At 41.9% G+C, this 17,228-nt stretch overlaps 1 protein-coding gene across 1 annotated transcript in view; it reads right to left on the minus strand.

The window, feature by feature from the left end:
- The window catches only part of LOC109083550 (transient receptor potential cation channel subfamily M member 7-like), a 56,939-nt gene that overhangs the window by 20,674 nt on the left and 19,037 nt on the right, over nt 1-17,228 (minus strand). The window contains 3 exon segments of the mRNA XM_042743631.1: nt 413-537; nt 873-1,093; nt 5,510-5,704. Of these exon segments, the coding sequence (XP_042599565.1) occupies nt 413-537; nt 873-1,093; nt 5,510-5,704 (541 nt within the window).

Raw genomic sequence — 17,228 nt, forward strand, 5'->3', positions numbered from 1 at the left:
TGGGTGATTTGAAACACTAATTTATCTCTGATTTAAGGTACAGAACACTGTTCATACTGTCAGCATTACTGTTGTAATATTTCAATCATTGATGTTTGTACACTACCGCTCAGAAGTTCAAGGTCATTAATATTGTTTAATGTGTGTGAAAGAAGTCTCTTCTGCTCACTAACGCTGCATTTATTTGATCAAAAATACAGTAAGTCTATGTGAATGTGTTAAACTGTAATTTATTTCTGTGATGCACAGCTGTATTTTCAGCATCATTACTCCAGTCTTCAGTGTCACATGATCTTCAGAAATCATTCTAATATGATGATTTGCTGCTCAAGAAACAGTGAGATTCACAGTAATGGTCACATGTAAATAAAGTTCATAAATGGGCTGTGTGTGTGTGTGTTATGAGTCTCACGTCTCTTCCGATGAGGTCGTTCCTGTTTTCGATCACCCCCCAGGGTGCGATTCCCACCGTACAGATTTTCCGAGCCGATCTGGACATATGTTCCTTCAGAGCGTCACCCACATGTTTGGCCACACCTGGAAACGCAGTGGAAAAACACTCAGAGTCAGCGGTTTACAGTGACCGTGACCCTCGAGGAGTCGTGACCTCTCTTCACAAGTGTGTGTGTTCAGCAGCGAGTGTCAGTGTGTGTGTGGAGGCTCTGTGAGCGTGTAAACACTAATAAAGTGCATCAACCTGATCTTTAAACTCAAATGACTGTCATTATGATAATCAAGTTAATCCTGTAACTGCTATCTGAACACACACACACACACACACACACATTCGCTGAGTCTGCCGTCTGTACAGCAGGTAGAGTGTCTGGTGCCGCCCGTATGTACCCATGATGCACTAGTAATGAGTGTGTGACCTGTGTTGACCCCTCCGGTCAGGATCCAGGCCCCGGTGGTGACAGCAGCTTTGATCAGGCCTTTCCCCACCACCTGCTTGATCCGCGGATGCAGGGTCGAAGTTCTGGATTCCCCCCCGTGAACGCTGATGACGATCTTCGGCAGCTCCATCTGCCACTCCTTCAGCATGAGCCTCAGGACGGCCTCCGGACGGGAGTCATAGGAGAGACGCACATACTGCAGAGAAGAACATCATTAACCCCGTCTGACCAGAACACTGCACTGACTGACATCATTAACCCCTGACCAATCAGAACACTGCACTGAGTGACATCATTAACCCCTGACCAATCAGAACGCTGCACTGAGTGACACCATTAACCCCGTCCGATCAGAACACTGCACTGAGTGACATCATTAACCCCTGACCGATCAGAACACTGCACTGACTGACACCATTAACCCCTCCTGACCAATCAGAACACTGCACTGAGTGACATCATTAACCCCTGACCGATCAGAACACTGCACTGAGTGACATCATTAACCCCTGACCGATCAGAACACTGCACTGAGTGACACCATTAACCCCGTCCGATCAGAACACTGCACTGACTGACATCATTAACCCCTGACCAATCAGAACACTGCACTGAGTGACATCATTAACCCCTGACCAATCAGAACACTGCACTGAGTGACATCATTAACCCGTCCGATCAGAACACTGCACTGACTGACATCATTAACCCCTGACCGATCAGAACACTGCACTGAGTGACATCATTAACCCCTGACCGATCAGAACACTGCACTGAGTGACATCATTAACCCCGTCCGATCGGAACACTGCACTGAGTGACATCGTTAACCCCTGACCAATCAGAACACTGCACTGAGTGACATCATTAACCCCTGACCAATCAGAACACTGCACTGAGTGACATCGTTAATCCCTGACCAATCAGAACACTGCACTGAGTGACATCATTAACCCCTGACCAATCAGAACACTGCACTGAGTGACATCGTTAACCCCTGACCAATCAGAACACTGCACTGAGTGACATCATTAACCCCTGACCAATCAGAACACTGCACTGAGTGACATCATTAACCCCGTCCGATCAGAACACTGCACTGAGTGACATCGTTAACCCCTGACCAATCAGAACGCTGCACTGAGTGACACCATTAACCCCGTCCGATCAGAACACTGCACTGAGTGACACCATTAACCCCGTCCGATCAGAACACTGCACTGAGTGACACCATTAACCCCGTCCGATCAGAACACTGCACTGAGTGACACCATTAACCCCGTCCGATCAGAACACTGCACTGAGTGACATCATTAACCCCGTCCAATCAGAACACTGCACTGAGTGACATCATTAACCCCGTCCGATCAGAACACTGCACTGAGTGACATCGTTAACCCCTGACCAATCAGAACACTGCACTGAGTGACATCATTAACCCCGTCCGATCAGAACACTGCACTGAGTGACATCATTAACCCCTGACCAATCAGAACACTGCACTGAGTGACATCATTAACCCCTGACCGATCAGAACACTGCACTGACTGACACCATTAACCCCGTCTGATCAGAACACTGCACTGACTGACATCATTAACCCCTGACCAATCAGAACACTGCACTGACTGACATCATTAACCCCTGACCAATCAGAACACTGGTGTGATTGTTATCATTAACCCCTGACCAATCAGAACACTGCACTGAGTGACATCATTAACCCCGTCCGATAAGAACACTGCACTGAGTGACATCATTAACCCCGTCTGATCAGAACACTGCACTGAGTGACATCATTAACCCCTGACCAACCAGAACACTGCACTGAGTGACATCATTAACCCCGTCCTGATCAGAACACTGCACTGAGCTGACATTCATTAACCCCTGACCAATCAGAACACTGCACTGAGTGACATCGTTAACCCCTGACCAATCAGAAACACTGCACTGAGTGACATCATTAACCCCTGACCAATCAGAACACTGCACTGAGTGACATCATTAACCCTGACCAATCAGAACACTGCACTGAGTGACATCATTAACCCGTCCGATCAGAACCTGCACTGAGTGACACCATTAACCCCTGACCAATCATTAAACACTGCACTGGTGACATCATTAACCCCGTCCGATCAGAACACTGCACTGAGTGACATCATTAACCCCTGACCAACCAGAACACTGCACTGAGTGACATCATTAACCCCGTCCGATCAGAACACTGCACTGAGTGACATCATTAACCCCGTCCGATCAGAACACTGCACTGAGTGACATCATTAACCCCTGACCAATCAGAACACTGCACTGAGAGTGACATCATTAACCCCTGACCGATCACTGCACTGAGTGACATCATTAAAACACTGCACTGAGTGACATCATTAAACCGACGCCCCCGATCAGAACACTGCACTGACTGACATCATTAACCCCTGACCGATCAGAACACTGCACTGACTGACATCATTACCCCCCCCGATCTGATCAGAACACTGCACTGACTGACATCATTAACCCCTGACCAATCAGAACACTGCACTGAGTGACATCATTAACCCCGACTGATCAGAAGAACACTGCACTGACAGAACAACTGCAGTTAACATTAACCGTCGGATCAGAACACTGCACTGACTGACATCATTAACCCCTGACACTTCAGAACATTAACCCCCCTGACACTGCATTAACATAACCCCTGACCATCAGAACACTGCACTGAGTGACATCATTAACCCCCGTCCAATCAGAACACTGCACTGAGTGACCTCATTAACCCGTCTGACTCAACACGTGCACCGAGTTGACACATCAGAACACTGCACTGACTGACTGACACCATTAACCCCGTCTGATCAGAACACTGCACTGACTGGCATCATGTTAACCCCTGACCCAATCAGAACACTGCACTGAGTGACCATCGTTAATCCCTGACAAATCAGAACACTGCACTGAGTGACACCATTAACCCCGTCTGACCAGAACACTGCACTGACTGACAACATTAACCCCTGACCAATCAGAACACTGCACTGAGTGACATCATTAACCCCTGACCAATCAGAACACTGCACTGACTGACACCATTAACCCCTGACCGATCAGAACACTGCACTGACTGACACCATTAACCCCCGTGAACAATCAGAACACTGCACTGAGTGACATCATTAACCCCTGACCAATCAGAACACTGCACTGATGACACCATTAACCCCCGTCCGATCAGAAACACTGCACTGACTGACAACATTAACCCCTGACCAATCAGAACACTGCACTGAGTGTCATAGGAGAGACGCACATACTGCAGAGAAGAACATCATTAAATCATTATGACCTGAACGATGAGATGACTGAAATGATTGACATCTTTAAAATCTGAACAATGAACTGACTGACAACATTAACCCCTGACCAATCTGACCAATCAGAACACTGCACTGACTGACACCATTAACCCCTGACCAATCAGAACGCTGCACTGAGTGACACCATTAACCCCGTCCGATCAGAACACTGCACTGAGTGACATCATTAACCCCTGACCGATCAGAACACTGCACTGACTGACACCATTAACCCCTGACCGATCAGAACACTGCACTGACTGACACCATTAACCCCTGACCAATCAGAACACTGCACTGACTGACATCATTAACCCCTGACCAATCAGAACGCTGCACTGAGTGACACCATTAACCCCTGACCGATCAGAACACTGCACTGACTGACATCATTAACCCCTGACCAATCAGAACACTGCACTGAGTGACATCATTAACCCCCTGACCAATCAGAACACTGCACTGAGTGACACCATTAACCCCCTGTCCCGATCAGAACGCTGCACTGACTGACATCATTAACCCCTGACCAATCAGAAGACTGCACTGACAGACATCATAACCCCTGACCAATCAAACCACTGCCCTGACTGACACCATTAACCCCGTCTGATCAGAACACTGCACTGACTGACATCATTAACCCCTGACCGATCAGAACACTGCACTGACTGACACCATTAACCCCGTCTGATCAGAACACTGCACTGACTGACATCATTAACCCCTGACCAATCAGAACACTGCACTGACTGACACCATTTAACCCCGTCTGATCAGAACACTGCACTGACTGACATCATTAACCCCTGACCAATCAGAACGCTGCACTGACTGACACCATTAACCCCGTCCGATCAGAACACTGCACTGACGGGGTGACACCATTAACCCCTGATCAATCAGAACGCTGCACTGACTGACATCATTAACCCCTGACCAATCAGAAGACTGCACTGACATCATTAACCCCTGACCAATCAGAACACTGCACTGACTGACATCATTAACCCCTGACCGATCAGAACACTGCACTGACTGACATCATTAACCCCTGACCAATCAGAACACTGCACTGACTGACATCATTAACCCCTGACCAATCAGAACGCTGCACTGACTGACACCATTACCCCTGACCGATCAGAACGCTGTGATAAGTGACAGTGCAGTGCACACGTGATCATTCTGAGTTGTCCTGTGGGTCTGTGTGTGTTTGTGTGTGTGTTGTGTGTGTAATTCAGACCTTGGGCTCTGTACGAATGGGATCCTCCCTGGAAGTTGATGACTCCATAAGCGTCAGTGGGACTCTCCTCCGTGTGCTTCTCCACTGACCACTGCTCCAGATCGGACAGCCCGCCCTCGGTCAGACGCACGTCTGAGTATTTCACTGCCAGTGTGGCGGTGAAGCCCACGTGCTGCCGAACCAGACGCCCGCAGCAGCATCTACACACACACACACACACGTCAGCACACACTCCATCTGAACACTCAACGGTGTCAAGCGTCGTGTTTCGTGACACTCACCGCACGAGCTGCTGACAGATTTGGCATCCTGGGAGGCATCTGCATAAACAAACAAAAGCCATATTAGAGTGAAACCAGAACTTCTATGCATATGATAACACGTGAGAAATGAATTCAATTAAATGAAATCATGCTGTTGCACTTGAGCTTGATTCAGTCCCATCGGCGATGTATGGACACACAATGATGTCAGAGCCGTTTATAATAACGTGAAGCGCTTGACGTACCTGTGCGGGTCTTTTTGACACACGGCAATATATAGACACATTCCCTCTTGGTGAAACTGTGTTCAATCCAGGACTTCTGGGACTGCAGAAGAAAAACAGAATCAACAAAGCAGCAGTACATTTCAGACGGTCACTCTCCCCCCGACTGACATTTCACACTGAAAAAGTCTAATAATGATGATGACCAAACAAGTCTTGATGTAATGGAAGCAGCATCAGATCTTTTCCTCCTTACGGTGACATTCATCTGAGTGTAAAAGAAAAACAAAGGGCGGGGCTTGGTTCTATGCATCGGTTGTTGATTGGATGTTGAGATGTGGGCGTGGCTCTCAAATGGAAGCAGATCTGAATGAGCATGCAGTGGACCGTAAGAGAGGCGGACTTTAACCAGACTAAATGATTGGAGAAGTCCTGCATACATCACAAGAGCGAAGCCTGTCCTTTCACTGGATTACACTTTACAAGATCTAAATTTAAAAATAAAAGTTCACAAGATGAACTTACAATAGAATGAAAAAACAGACATTAAACATGTTAAAGCATAAAAAAAGTCAAAAAAAAAAAAAAAGATGGCCATATAAATATTAAACACTGATGTGTCATTTTAATCACAGGGTTCACATCAGCTAATAGTAATTATGTTTGTCATGACACCAAAATGTTATACACTGAAAACTCAATATCACCACAAACCAGGTGACTACCTTACAAAACATCTAACGTCACCTTTATTTCTACAGCGATTTATACAGATCGAGTTTGTGAAACGAAACGGACCTTCAGCTGTATCTGCTAAACTACCGTTTACATCAGGACTGCTGGTTAAACGCTAATCATGAGGTTTACAATAATAACTATAGAAACACAAACACTAGATTACTACCTTAGACCTGGTCTCGAGATCCACCCAGAAAGAGACCAGCATTATAAAGTTCATCATTTATGAGCAGGAAAGTCTTCCTCCTCAGCCTTCTGTTTCTCGCTGGACTGATATAAACCTGTTACTGCAATAGTGATCTAGACACATCTAATTCATGTAGAACAGCCGATGAAACCGGCGCTCGATTCTGAGACTCAACGTCTAGCGCCACATCCATCAATCTCAACAATTAAGGCAATAGTTGACCCAAAAATGAACAAATTCATCATTTACTCTCCCTCATGACTTTTCAAACCTGACTTTGAGACATTTCTCAAATATCTGAAGCTGTTCTCCACTAAAGAAAGAAAGTCACACAGGTTCGGAACGACGCGAGGCAGAAATGTCACGTATTTAAAACTGAGCTCGAGCAGCACAGTCGACGGATTTTAACACCACCAGGGATTTTTAATTAAATTCCCAGCCTGAGCTCACAGCAGCCCCTGCGGAGCCCGAAGCGTCCGTGAACACCAGCGGATTACACACATATCTGCGCAGAAACACCGAAAGCCATAAACACTGAGACGGAGATGCTGTCTGTCTACCTCAAACTCCTCATCTTCATCCTTCTGACGCAGCAGCGAGTACAGAAACATGGCCAGACGCGCTGAGAGAGAGAGAGACCGCAGGACTAGTTAGAGCTAAACTGTGTTTCTCAGCACAGTTAATCAGCAGGAGGTCGTGACGGCGCTGATGAATGTTTCTGACCGAGAACAAGCTTATTACAGAGAGAGAGAGAGAGCTTACCGTGTGTGTGAGATCGTGTTGTGATCGCAGCAGAGATCAGCGTAAACGTGTGTTTACACCACGTAAACAAACCCAACCCTTCACGGCTTTACTTTAGAACAGCTTACAGAAAACAACTAACCAGAACCAGTCAGTAACTCATCCGCACCTAACAACTAGAAACATTTACATGCATGCATGAATCTAGGTGTAGAGTTCATCAGCTCCCGCAGACTCTGGGGATCGAACCCATGACCCGCTGGCACACAGAAGAACCGAAACGAGTCTCGAACCTTACAAATTAGAAATATTTACATGCATGTATTTTAAAGGGTCTCTTCTGCTCACCAAGCCTGCATTTATTTGATCCAAAGGACAGTAAAAGCAGTAATATTGTGAAATATTTTTACTATTTAAAATAACTGCTTTCTATTTTATTGTATTTTAACATGTAATTTATTTCTGTGATGCGCAGCTGTATTTTCAGCATCATTACTCCAGTCTTCAGTGTCACATGATCTTCAGAAATCAGAATAATATGATGATTTGCTGCTCGAGAAACATTTCTGATTATTATCAATATTTTAACTACTTGAGTACTTTTTTTTCAGGAAAGATCAAAAGATCAACATTTATCGGATATTAAAAGCTTGGAGTCAGTATAATTTTCTTTTTTTTGGGGGGCGGGGGGGGGTTAGAAATTAATACTTTTATTTAGCAAGGATGCTTTAAATTGATCAAAAGTGAAGATAAAGACATTTATAATGTTACAAAAGATTGCTATTTCAGATCAATGCTGTTCTTCTGAAATTTCTATTCAATCAAAGAAACCTGAAAAAATTCTACTCTGCTGTTTTCAACTTAATAATAACAACAATAAATGTTTCTTGTTTATTGAGCAGCAAATCAGAATATTAGAATGATTTCTTGTGAAGCTGAAGCCTGGAGTAATGATGCTGAAAATACAGCTGCGCATCACAGAAAATACATTACATATTAAAATATGTTCAGATAAAAAAAGTTATTTTAAATAGTACAAATATTTTACAATATTAATTATATTCTGGATCAAATAAATGCAGGCCTTCTTTAAGACTTCTTTAAAAGACATTAAATATTAACTTCTGACTGGTAGTGTGTATTTTATTGTGAAGAATCGCTTGATGTATTCACAAGCAACTTCTAACTGATTAAATGTAAATGAATCATAATACGTGTAATCCTGAAGATGTGAAGTGAGATGAATCTTCATGATTAGATCCAGCATATCTGTACGTGACTCCATCAAACTTATATTTTGTCTTGCTGAACTGGCAGTGATAAGACCGCTTCAGCACTAAATATATTAAAGACACGCATCTCAGATGAGCATCTCTGATAAACGCTATGAATAAGCTCACGGCACTCCAAAGCCTCCATAAACACAGAGATAACGCCAGGGCCTTTATCAGAGCGTTCACAGATAAACACACACCACCTGCACACAGGACTGAACCCAAACCAAATCCACACCGATTCAGCCCAACATCAGCTCCCTGAGCCTGATCATACACACACAACACAGTAGTCTCCCGGGTCATCAGGGGTACAGCGGAGAACTACTAGAGGTCAGTGACTCACGACGACTCAAACACAAACCGCTGGCAGTCATGTTTATTACTGCATTTCATTTTTATACTACACTAAAAAGATTCCCATTTCAAATAAATGTCGCTCTCTTCTGAACTTTTCTATTCATTCTGTGAATCCTGAAAATAAAAAATGCATATCCGGGCTTCCACAGAAATATTGTGCAGCACAACTGTGTTCAACATTGATAATAATCAGAAATGTTTCTTGAGCAGCAAATCATCATTTTAGAATGATTCTGAAGATCATGTGACACTGAAGACTGTAGTAATGTATGTCTTGAAAAATACAGCTGCGCATCACAGAAATACATTACAACTTTTCTAATATACAGTACAGACCAAAAGTTTTGGACGAACTATTACTATTTTTTAATGTTTTTGAAAAAGAAGTTTCTTCTGCTCATCAAGCCTGCATTTATTTGATCAAAAATACAGAAAAAAATTTAATATTGTGATAGGCCTTAGGTACAATTTAAACATATGTTTTTAAACGGAATTTATTAGCAACTTTAAATTATCATTTTATTCTGTGGGATGCAAAGCTTGAATTTTTAGGATCATTTATTCACATGCTCACTGTTAGCTGAATCATTCTAATATGATGATTCATTATCCGAAAGTTGGAAACAGTTCTGCTGCTTAATATTTTTTCAGAACATGACGATGACTTTTTTAGGATACTTTCGATGAAGTAAGAACGTAAAAAAAAAAAAAAAAAAAGAAACCTATGTGATTTGAAAATAGAAATATTTTGTTATAACAATATACACTACGTGGGCATATTTTGGGGTCGTAATATTTTGTTGTTTTCTTTCTTTTTTTTAAAATAAACATCAATACCTATTTATTCAGCAAGGATGTGTTAAATTGATAAAAAAGTGATAGTAAAGAAAAAATAATATTATTAGATTTGGTTATTTTTCATTTTGAAGTAAATGCAGTTCTTTTTAAACCTTTTATTCATCAAATTATTTAGACAGCAGAACTGTTTTCCAACACTCATATATAAATCAGCAATATACGAATGATCTTCTAAATGATCATGTGATACGACTGGATGTTTACATGTGAACACTGAAAGGCTGTGAGTACATGATGCTGAAAATTCAGCTTTGCATCACAAGGAATAAACTATTTTTTAAAGTATATTCCAATGTAGAAAAACTATTAGTTTATAGTTGATAATAATATTGCACACAATATTACTGTTCTTTTTCTGTATATTTTGATCTCAAATAAATCGCCAGGCTTGATGACGCAAGAAGAGACTTCTTTCGCAAAAAACTTCTAAAAATAGTAATGTTTCCAAACTTTGACCTGTACTGTATATTTCACATAGAAACTGCTGTTCTAAATTAGAATAATAATTATAATTACTTACCAGTATTTTTAATCAAATAAATGCCAAGCCTCTTTGAGCAGAAGACGACTCCTAAAAGTTCCAAGCCAACCCACGGTGTGTGTTGTACTGAAACGACTCCTTTAGAACTGTTTTATCCCCCTCAAAAGAAACGTACTCTGCGCAGCACACACTGCTACAACCCGCAGTGTCTATAGAGTCTGACCGCAGGAACCGCTCTGCTTTCAATGACTGATTACATACTTCATGAAAGTTGGGGTCGCAAACATCCACCGATCGTCCTTCACCTTGCCCAATACTAACTCAGCTGGCCACGCTCTCGAGTGTGTGTGGTGTGTTGGTGGAGACGGATATCACGCATATCGATATTCGTATAAAACAGATGCGGACTTACAATAAAACACACCAGCACCTCTTTCTCTACGGACGAGTCAGATGAGCTCTTTTCTAGGACTCTAGATGTAACTAGCTACATGAACATTACTTAGATAGGATGTTGTCTCGTCAATCACAGGCGTCCGTGACAATGGAGTTTTTCCACAGACCTGGCTCAGATCATAATTACGGTGTTTGAGGTCAAACTAACCGCAAATCTCATATTATAAACAACGAGAGCTACCAACCCTAGAAAAGGAAACAGAGTTTAGCTTAGGGATTACGTCCTCTCTCTCTTCGTTCGTTAGGTCCTGGTATTACAGTAATCTGCCGAGCATGTGGTAATCGCTAAGTTTCTGTGTGAAGAAACAATCACACACACAGTTGGCGAAACACATCACACACTACACAAAGCGACACACCCACCGGTCGTTCATCAGGTAGTTACCAGACAGAAATCATCTAGAAACCATCTGGTCCTGCAGCACAGCAGCAGTCATCAGGTAAGACACACACAGGTTATTTGTCCATCAATAGGACAAAAGATACATTGTAAGAGTCACAATTCTAAATTCTATCTTATGACAACAATCAGAGGCAGATGTAGTACAGTAAACCCGCCGCCCGAAAACCCCTCTAATGCATCCGAGTCTCAGACTGTTTAAATCAAATGTCACCACGGAGGGTTCAGCGACACGGAGCAGAAACCGCATCAATTAAACAGCCAATACCATCATAACATACGACTCCACTCGCGCATCACCAAGGAAATGATCAACACCGCACAAAACTCTAAGGATATTAAACTATAAATATCAAAATATAAGAATAATATCCACTTTTAGGTGTCAGGTACTTGCAAAATAAATAAATACTTCTAGATACAATGTAACTACTGCTTGAATTGAACTGAACTGTAGAGCTCTTTCGCTGCGGCTGAGTTTGGGATACGGTTGAGGTTTGGTTTGGTTTAGGTTAGGTTTAGGTTAGGTTTAAGGGTCAAGATGTACAGTAAGTACTGATATGAATTGCATAACTACAGGAAGGTTTTGTTAAATATAAGTACAATATAAAAACAAGTGCATTGCATCAAATTAATTAAACAATTAGTACATAAGATTAAGAATAAGACATTTAATATAAAGTGGGTCTATGAATAAACTGCACGCTCGTTTGCTCCTCATGATGACTCTGCTTCTTCTGTGGAACCGAACAGAACCGGACCCCACTGTGTGAACACAGAATACAGAAATAAAGCCCAAAAAAAAAAAAAACAAGAAGTGACGCGGACCAAAGCTTTCAGAACAAAAGTAAAAGTAAAGACGACCACCAAACGAATTTTCTAACTGACTATTGAGCAGTGATCCTCCAAAACTGAGCAGAAATATCAGCTCCGAGACACCCATCCACGTACACGGTGTTCTTATAGAGGTCACCAGGGTCAGCTCAACTAGTTTAGACTAAGAATTCAGCCCTAGGCCCTAAAAACACCCAGAACCCTGTAGAGCAGGTACATCTGGTTCCAGTCCTCCAGACTGACCACAGCAGAGAAGACGGGGGGCCATAATCACGTGACCCGGACCAAGACCAAGATTAGATTTTACATCACCTGAAAACTAAAAAAATAATCTCTCCATTTATATTTTTTTAGGAGGACCAATATTTTTCTAGATACAACTATTTGAAAAACTGGGAAACGAGGGAAAAAAATTTTAAATTTGAAAATCATCTTTAAAGGGACAGTTCACCCCAAAAAAAAAATTCTGTCATCATTTCTATAAATCACTGGCAAACCCCCAACTTTTGGTTTTCCAGCAATCTTCTAATTCTTTTTTCAGTTAAAAAAATGATAAAGTAAGTTTGGAAAGACATAAAATAAAGGAAATTTAATTTTTTTGGGGGAAATGTCCCTTTTGATCCATGGGAAAATTTCCTTGCTATGACTTTTTACATAAAAAACACAGTTCTTTTAAATACTGATCATAAAAAAATTATTTTCGGAACCAAACATTTCTTCTGTAACACCCCCCAGTCTTTATTTTAAAAGTTTAAATTATTTTTTTGTCGCGGATTAAAATAAACCGTCACTAGTATTCCCCAGCGCTGAAAATCCCGTGTTTTATGAGAATCACCAATCTGTTTAAAAAAAATTTTGTTTAAGATATTATCACGATTTTGAGCCTCATACTAAACACTCACCATCGCTGGATTAAACCTTCCTTTTTTTTATACTCCACTTGATTATCCCCCACGTGACCCCAGCGCAGAACACGCGGAGCGCCACCCGGCTTTTAAAAAGGTTCCAAAAAACAAAAATATTTTCCCAAAATGTTCCCGAACATGAAAAACACGCGACATCTAACGGGTTTTATAATCCGCGCGAGCGACCCGAACTCGCGCCATTACGCCGCCCGGGCCCGCGCCAAAAAGTGTTTTTGTTTAATATTGTTATATTTAACCTCATTACGTTATTATAACCTAAACGCAGGAGCTGGGGAGGGGGCCCGGGGGGGCTTAACTCGACTGTTTCCATGACCGGGGCTTTACGTTAATTCCGCGCACATCGTTCTGATCTACGTACGACGGGGTCCGAACCGACGCCGGTGTTTCCAGGGGCCCGCCGGGACCGGGGTTCGGTGCTCCCCGCGTCCGCAGCTAACGCTAGCGGAGCCACGAGCCTAAAAGCCTGACGCGACCCCGACCCCTGTCAGGGCGCCTGCCCCGCGCGCGGGGAAACCAGAGATGCACCATTCTCTTCACCCTTCAGATCGCCGGGCTGATCCCGAGCGTCTACCATCTATCGGCGCCGTGCTGCTCGTGAGCCGCGGAAGGAGGCCCCGGGGGGTGGAGGGGTCGGTCCCTGCAGCTCCAGCGGGAAAGGGGGATTTTTCATAATTGTGGACTCTGATGGCGGGGGGACGGAGGAGGTTTGGGCCCCCCCCCCGCTGAGTCAGAGCCGGGGGGGGGGCTTTGCGCTCACCCTACACACACACACACACACACACAAAACTCTCTCTCTCCCTTTTTCTCCACCAACCACCTCCTCCCTCCCCCCCTCTCCCCCCCCCCCCCAAACACACTCCCCCTCCCCACTCTCTCTCTCTTCCCCCCCCCCCCACCCCCTTCCCCTTCTCTCCCCCCCCATTCCCCCCTCTCTCTCTCTCACACACACCCCACACACCCCCCTCACCCTTTTAAAAACAAACACACACATACACCCCCCCACACAAACAAACAACCCCCCTCCCCTCTCTCCCACACACAAAAAAACACCCCCTCCCCACACACCACACCACACCCCTCTCCTCAGCACACACACCCTCCTCACACATCAGAACATATTTTAAAAAATTTTCTATAACCCCAAAATTTCCCCTTTGATTTTTTAAACACTGAAAGATTTTTGTTTGTGTGAGTAAGTGTGAACGCTGGATCTGAACCTGGGTGTGCATCAAAGCGGTTTTAAAGATATATAACACAACCGGGGCAAAAACATCTAAACAAAACCCAAAACAGCACATGATGTCACAACATGTGACCCTAAAAGACAGAAAGCTCCCACACACCTGGTTCTGTTGTGTGGAACATCTCTGGGTGCATCCGAGCAGTTCCTGCAGCTGTTTGACTCTTTATTCATGAGCTCTTCTGAGTTACTAATAATGCCTCCATATGTCACAGATTTAAACAGGCTTTAAACTTAAGCCCGAACCCGTTCCTGAGACCCGCCTGCTTTTCAGACTGAACCCCAAATCAGATTTTCAACAACAAAAAGCCTGCATTTGTTAAATATGCTGTATTTCAAGATTACATGTAATCGCCGTTTCTCTGCAGGTATTTGTAATAATACATTAGGTACTTGGTGTGTTCATATAGGCATATTAAATTATGTATTTTATCAGTGTTGTTCAATAAAACCATGTAATTACTTGGTTGTGATATTTTATTTGAGCCAGTTATTATTGCCTCATCGTAAGTTTATATATAAATAGTCATACTAAAGCCTGGTTTTCACTTAGGTCTATTTGTGTTACTAAAAAATATCATTAGTTAAGCACTAGATTAGTTAAAACATTTCAAAATACAACTGCATTGTTTTACTTTTTGTGATTAAAAGACAAAAAAAATATCATTTTAAAAATGTCTTAAAGTATTAAAACATTGTCTCGTTCTATTGAACCAAGTATCTGTATTGTGTCTCATAATTTGGAGTTAAATTGTATTATCACACCCCAGTGTTGTTGATGAAAAGTCATCTTCCTTTTGCCTCCAGGTCAAACCCTATAGAGAAAAAAACGGGTTTGAAAAAACCATCTTTGTCATAGTATCCTTTTTTAAATGTTAAAGTTGCCACAGTTTATTGTGCTTTTCATCTGTTATTTTAAAATTCTTCAGTTTTTAGATTTGTATTTTTTTTTTGATCCCGGGGAAAAGTGTTAAACTATTCTTTTGGGTTTTTTTTAAATATTCCCAAAGTTATGAAATGATCACATAAAAAAGTGAAAGACAAAAACAGCAGGTTGATCTGGTTATTTAAGGCCCCTTAAAGAATGATTTTCAGACAGTCTGTCGTTTTAGTAAAGTGTCCCAGTGATGATGATGATTCTGATCAGAAGTCGCACACACGAGTCCCACAGATCATTACAAAGACATGATTCTCTTCATCAGCCTTGTCTGCAGTATCCCCCATCTGAAGACAGAGACATAGACGCCACACAGAAACACTCCGAGAGTTTGACTCAGATGATGCAGCCACACCACACACACGCACAGATACAACTACAGCCACCTGAAAGATTTTATAGCACTTTCAGGATTTATTACTGTAAAATACAAAAAACAAACTATAATCGTAAAGGACATCCATCTAGTTTTGATTTATGACTGAGCACGAAAAAAAAAAACTAATTCACTGTGTACCCCTTAAATGCAGTGAAATCAGCAAACATAAAACACTGCTAAATGCATGACTATAGTCTGGAGGATGACACACTTCTGATCCTTCTGCACATCTTTAGAGTTTATTTTGGAGTTACTGCTTCTTTCTGAAAATTACGCAAAGACTGTAAAGGAAAACACGCGGGCAATACATATGTATATATCTGGTGAGTTTTATACCAATAACAAACCTCAGGAATGCAGTCATTCATTTACAACACTACAAATTAATTTCAATGAGCTGTCAAGCTAATTCATGTGTGTACGCTTGTGCATTAGGTGAGTATAAATATGAATAATCCATTATATGTTAGTGAACGAGACGCACACAGCAGAAAAACTTCCAACAAATCAGTGTTGTCCGATAAGACATTGAGTTAAAGTGATGTTCAGACAGAAAAGCAGGTGTTTTATGTGTTTATGCTCATGAGTCGTGTGTTAGTTACATCAGACAGCAGCTGAGAAAAAAGAAGAAGAGGAAGAACAACAAAAAGAGCACAAAAGTAAAATAAATAAAAAAAAAAAAAAAAAAAAAGAACCACAAAAAAGAAAAAACAATAAAAGAAAGAAAAAAAACAACCAAAAACGAAAAAAAAAAACAAAAAAAAACTTGCCTCAAGAAAAACACAAAAAATACACTATGAAATAAACTAGAACCATAAAAATGGGAACAAGATTGAAGACAGACAAAAGGAAAAACACAATTAAAAGAAACAAACATAAAAGACAAAGAGAAAACAAAACGAAAACAAGAAAAAAAACCTACAACAAAAAAAAACCGAAAAAAGGAACAAAGAAAAAAAAAAAAAACACAAAAAAAAACAAGAAAAAACAAAAGAAAAAAAAAACAAAAAGAAAAAAAAAAGGACAAAAAAAAAAAAAAAGAAAAAAAAAAAAAAAGAAGAGACAAACACAAACACAAAAAAAAAAAAGTCGCCAAAAAGGAGAGCAAATAACGCAAACCACCACGTCCTACCCAAAGAAAAGAAGAAGAAAAAGAGGAAAAAAAACACCAAAAAACAGGAACAAAACCCAAAGAGGAAAAAGAACACCCAGACAGAGACCAAGAGAGAAAAAGGACAAGAGACACAGGGCAAAAGACACACACACACACAAACAAACACAAGACAGACAGAGAGAGAACCCCAAAACAGAAGACAGACGACGGGACAACAAACAGAAGACAAGAGGGCAGAGAGACACACACACAGACAGACAGCCAGACAGAGAGAGACACACAAGACAGAGAGACACAGACAGAGAGACACAC

Source organism: Cyprinus carpio, chromosome B18 (genome assembly GCF_018340385.1).
Source record: "Cyprinus carpio isolate SPL01 chromosome B18, ASM1834038v1, whole genome shotgun sequence".
Taxonomy (NCBI): domain Eukaryota; kingdom Metazoa; phylum Chordata; class Actinopteri; order Cypriniformes; family Cyprinidae; genus Cyprinus; species Cyprinus carpio.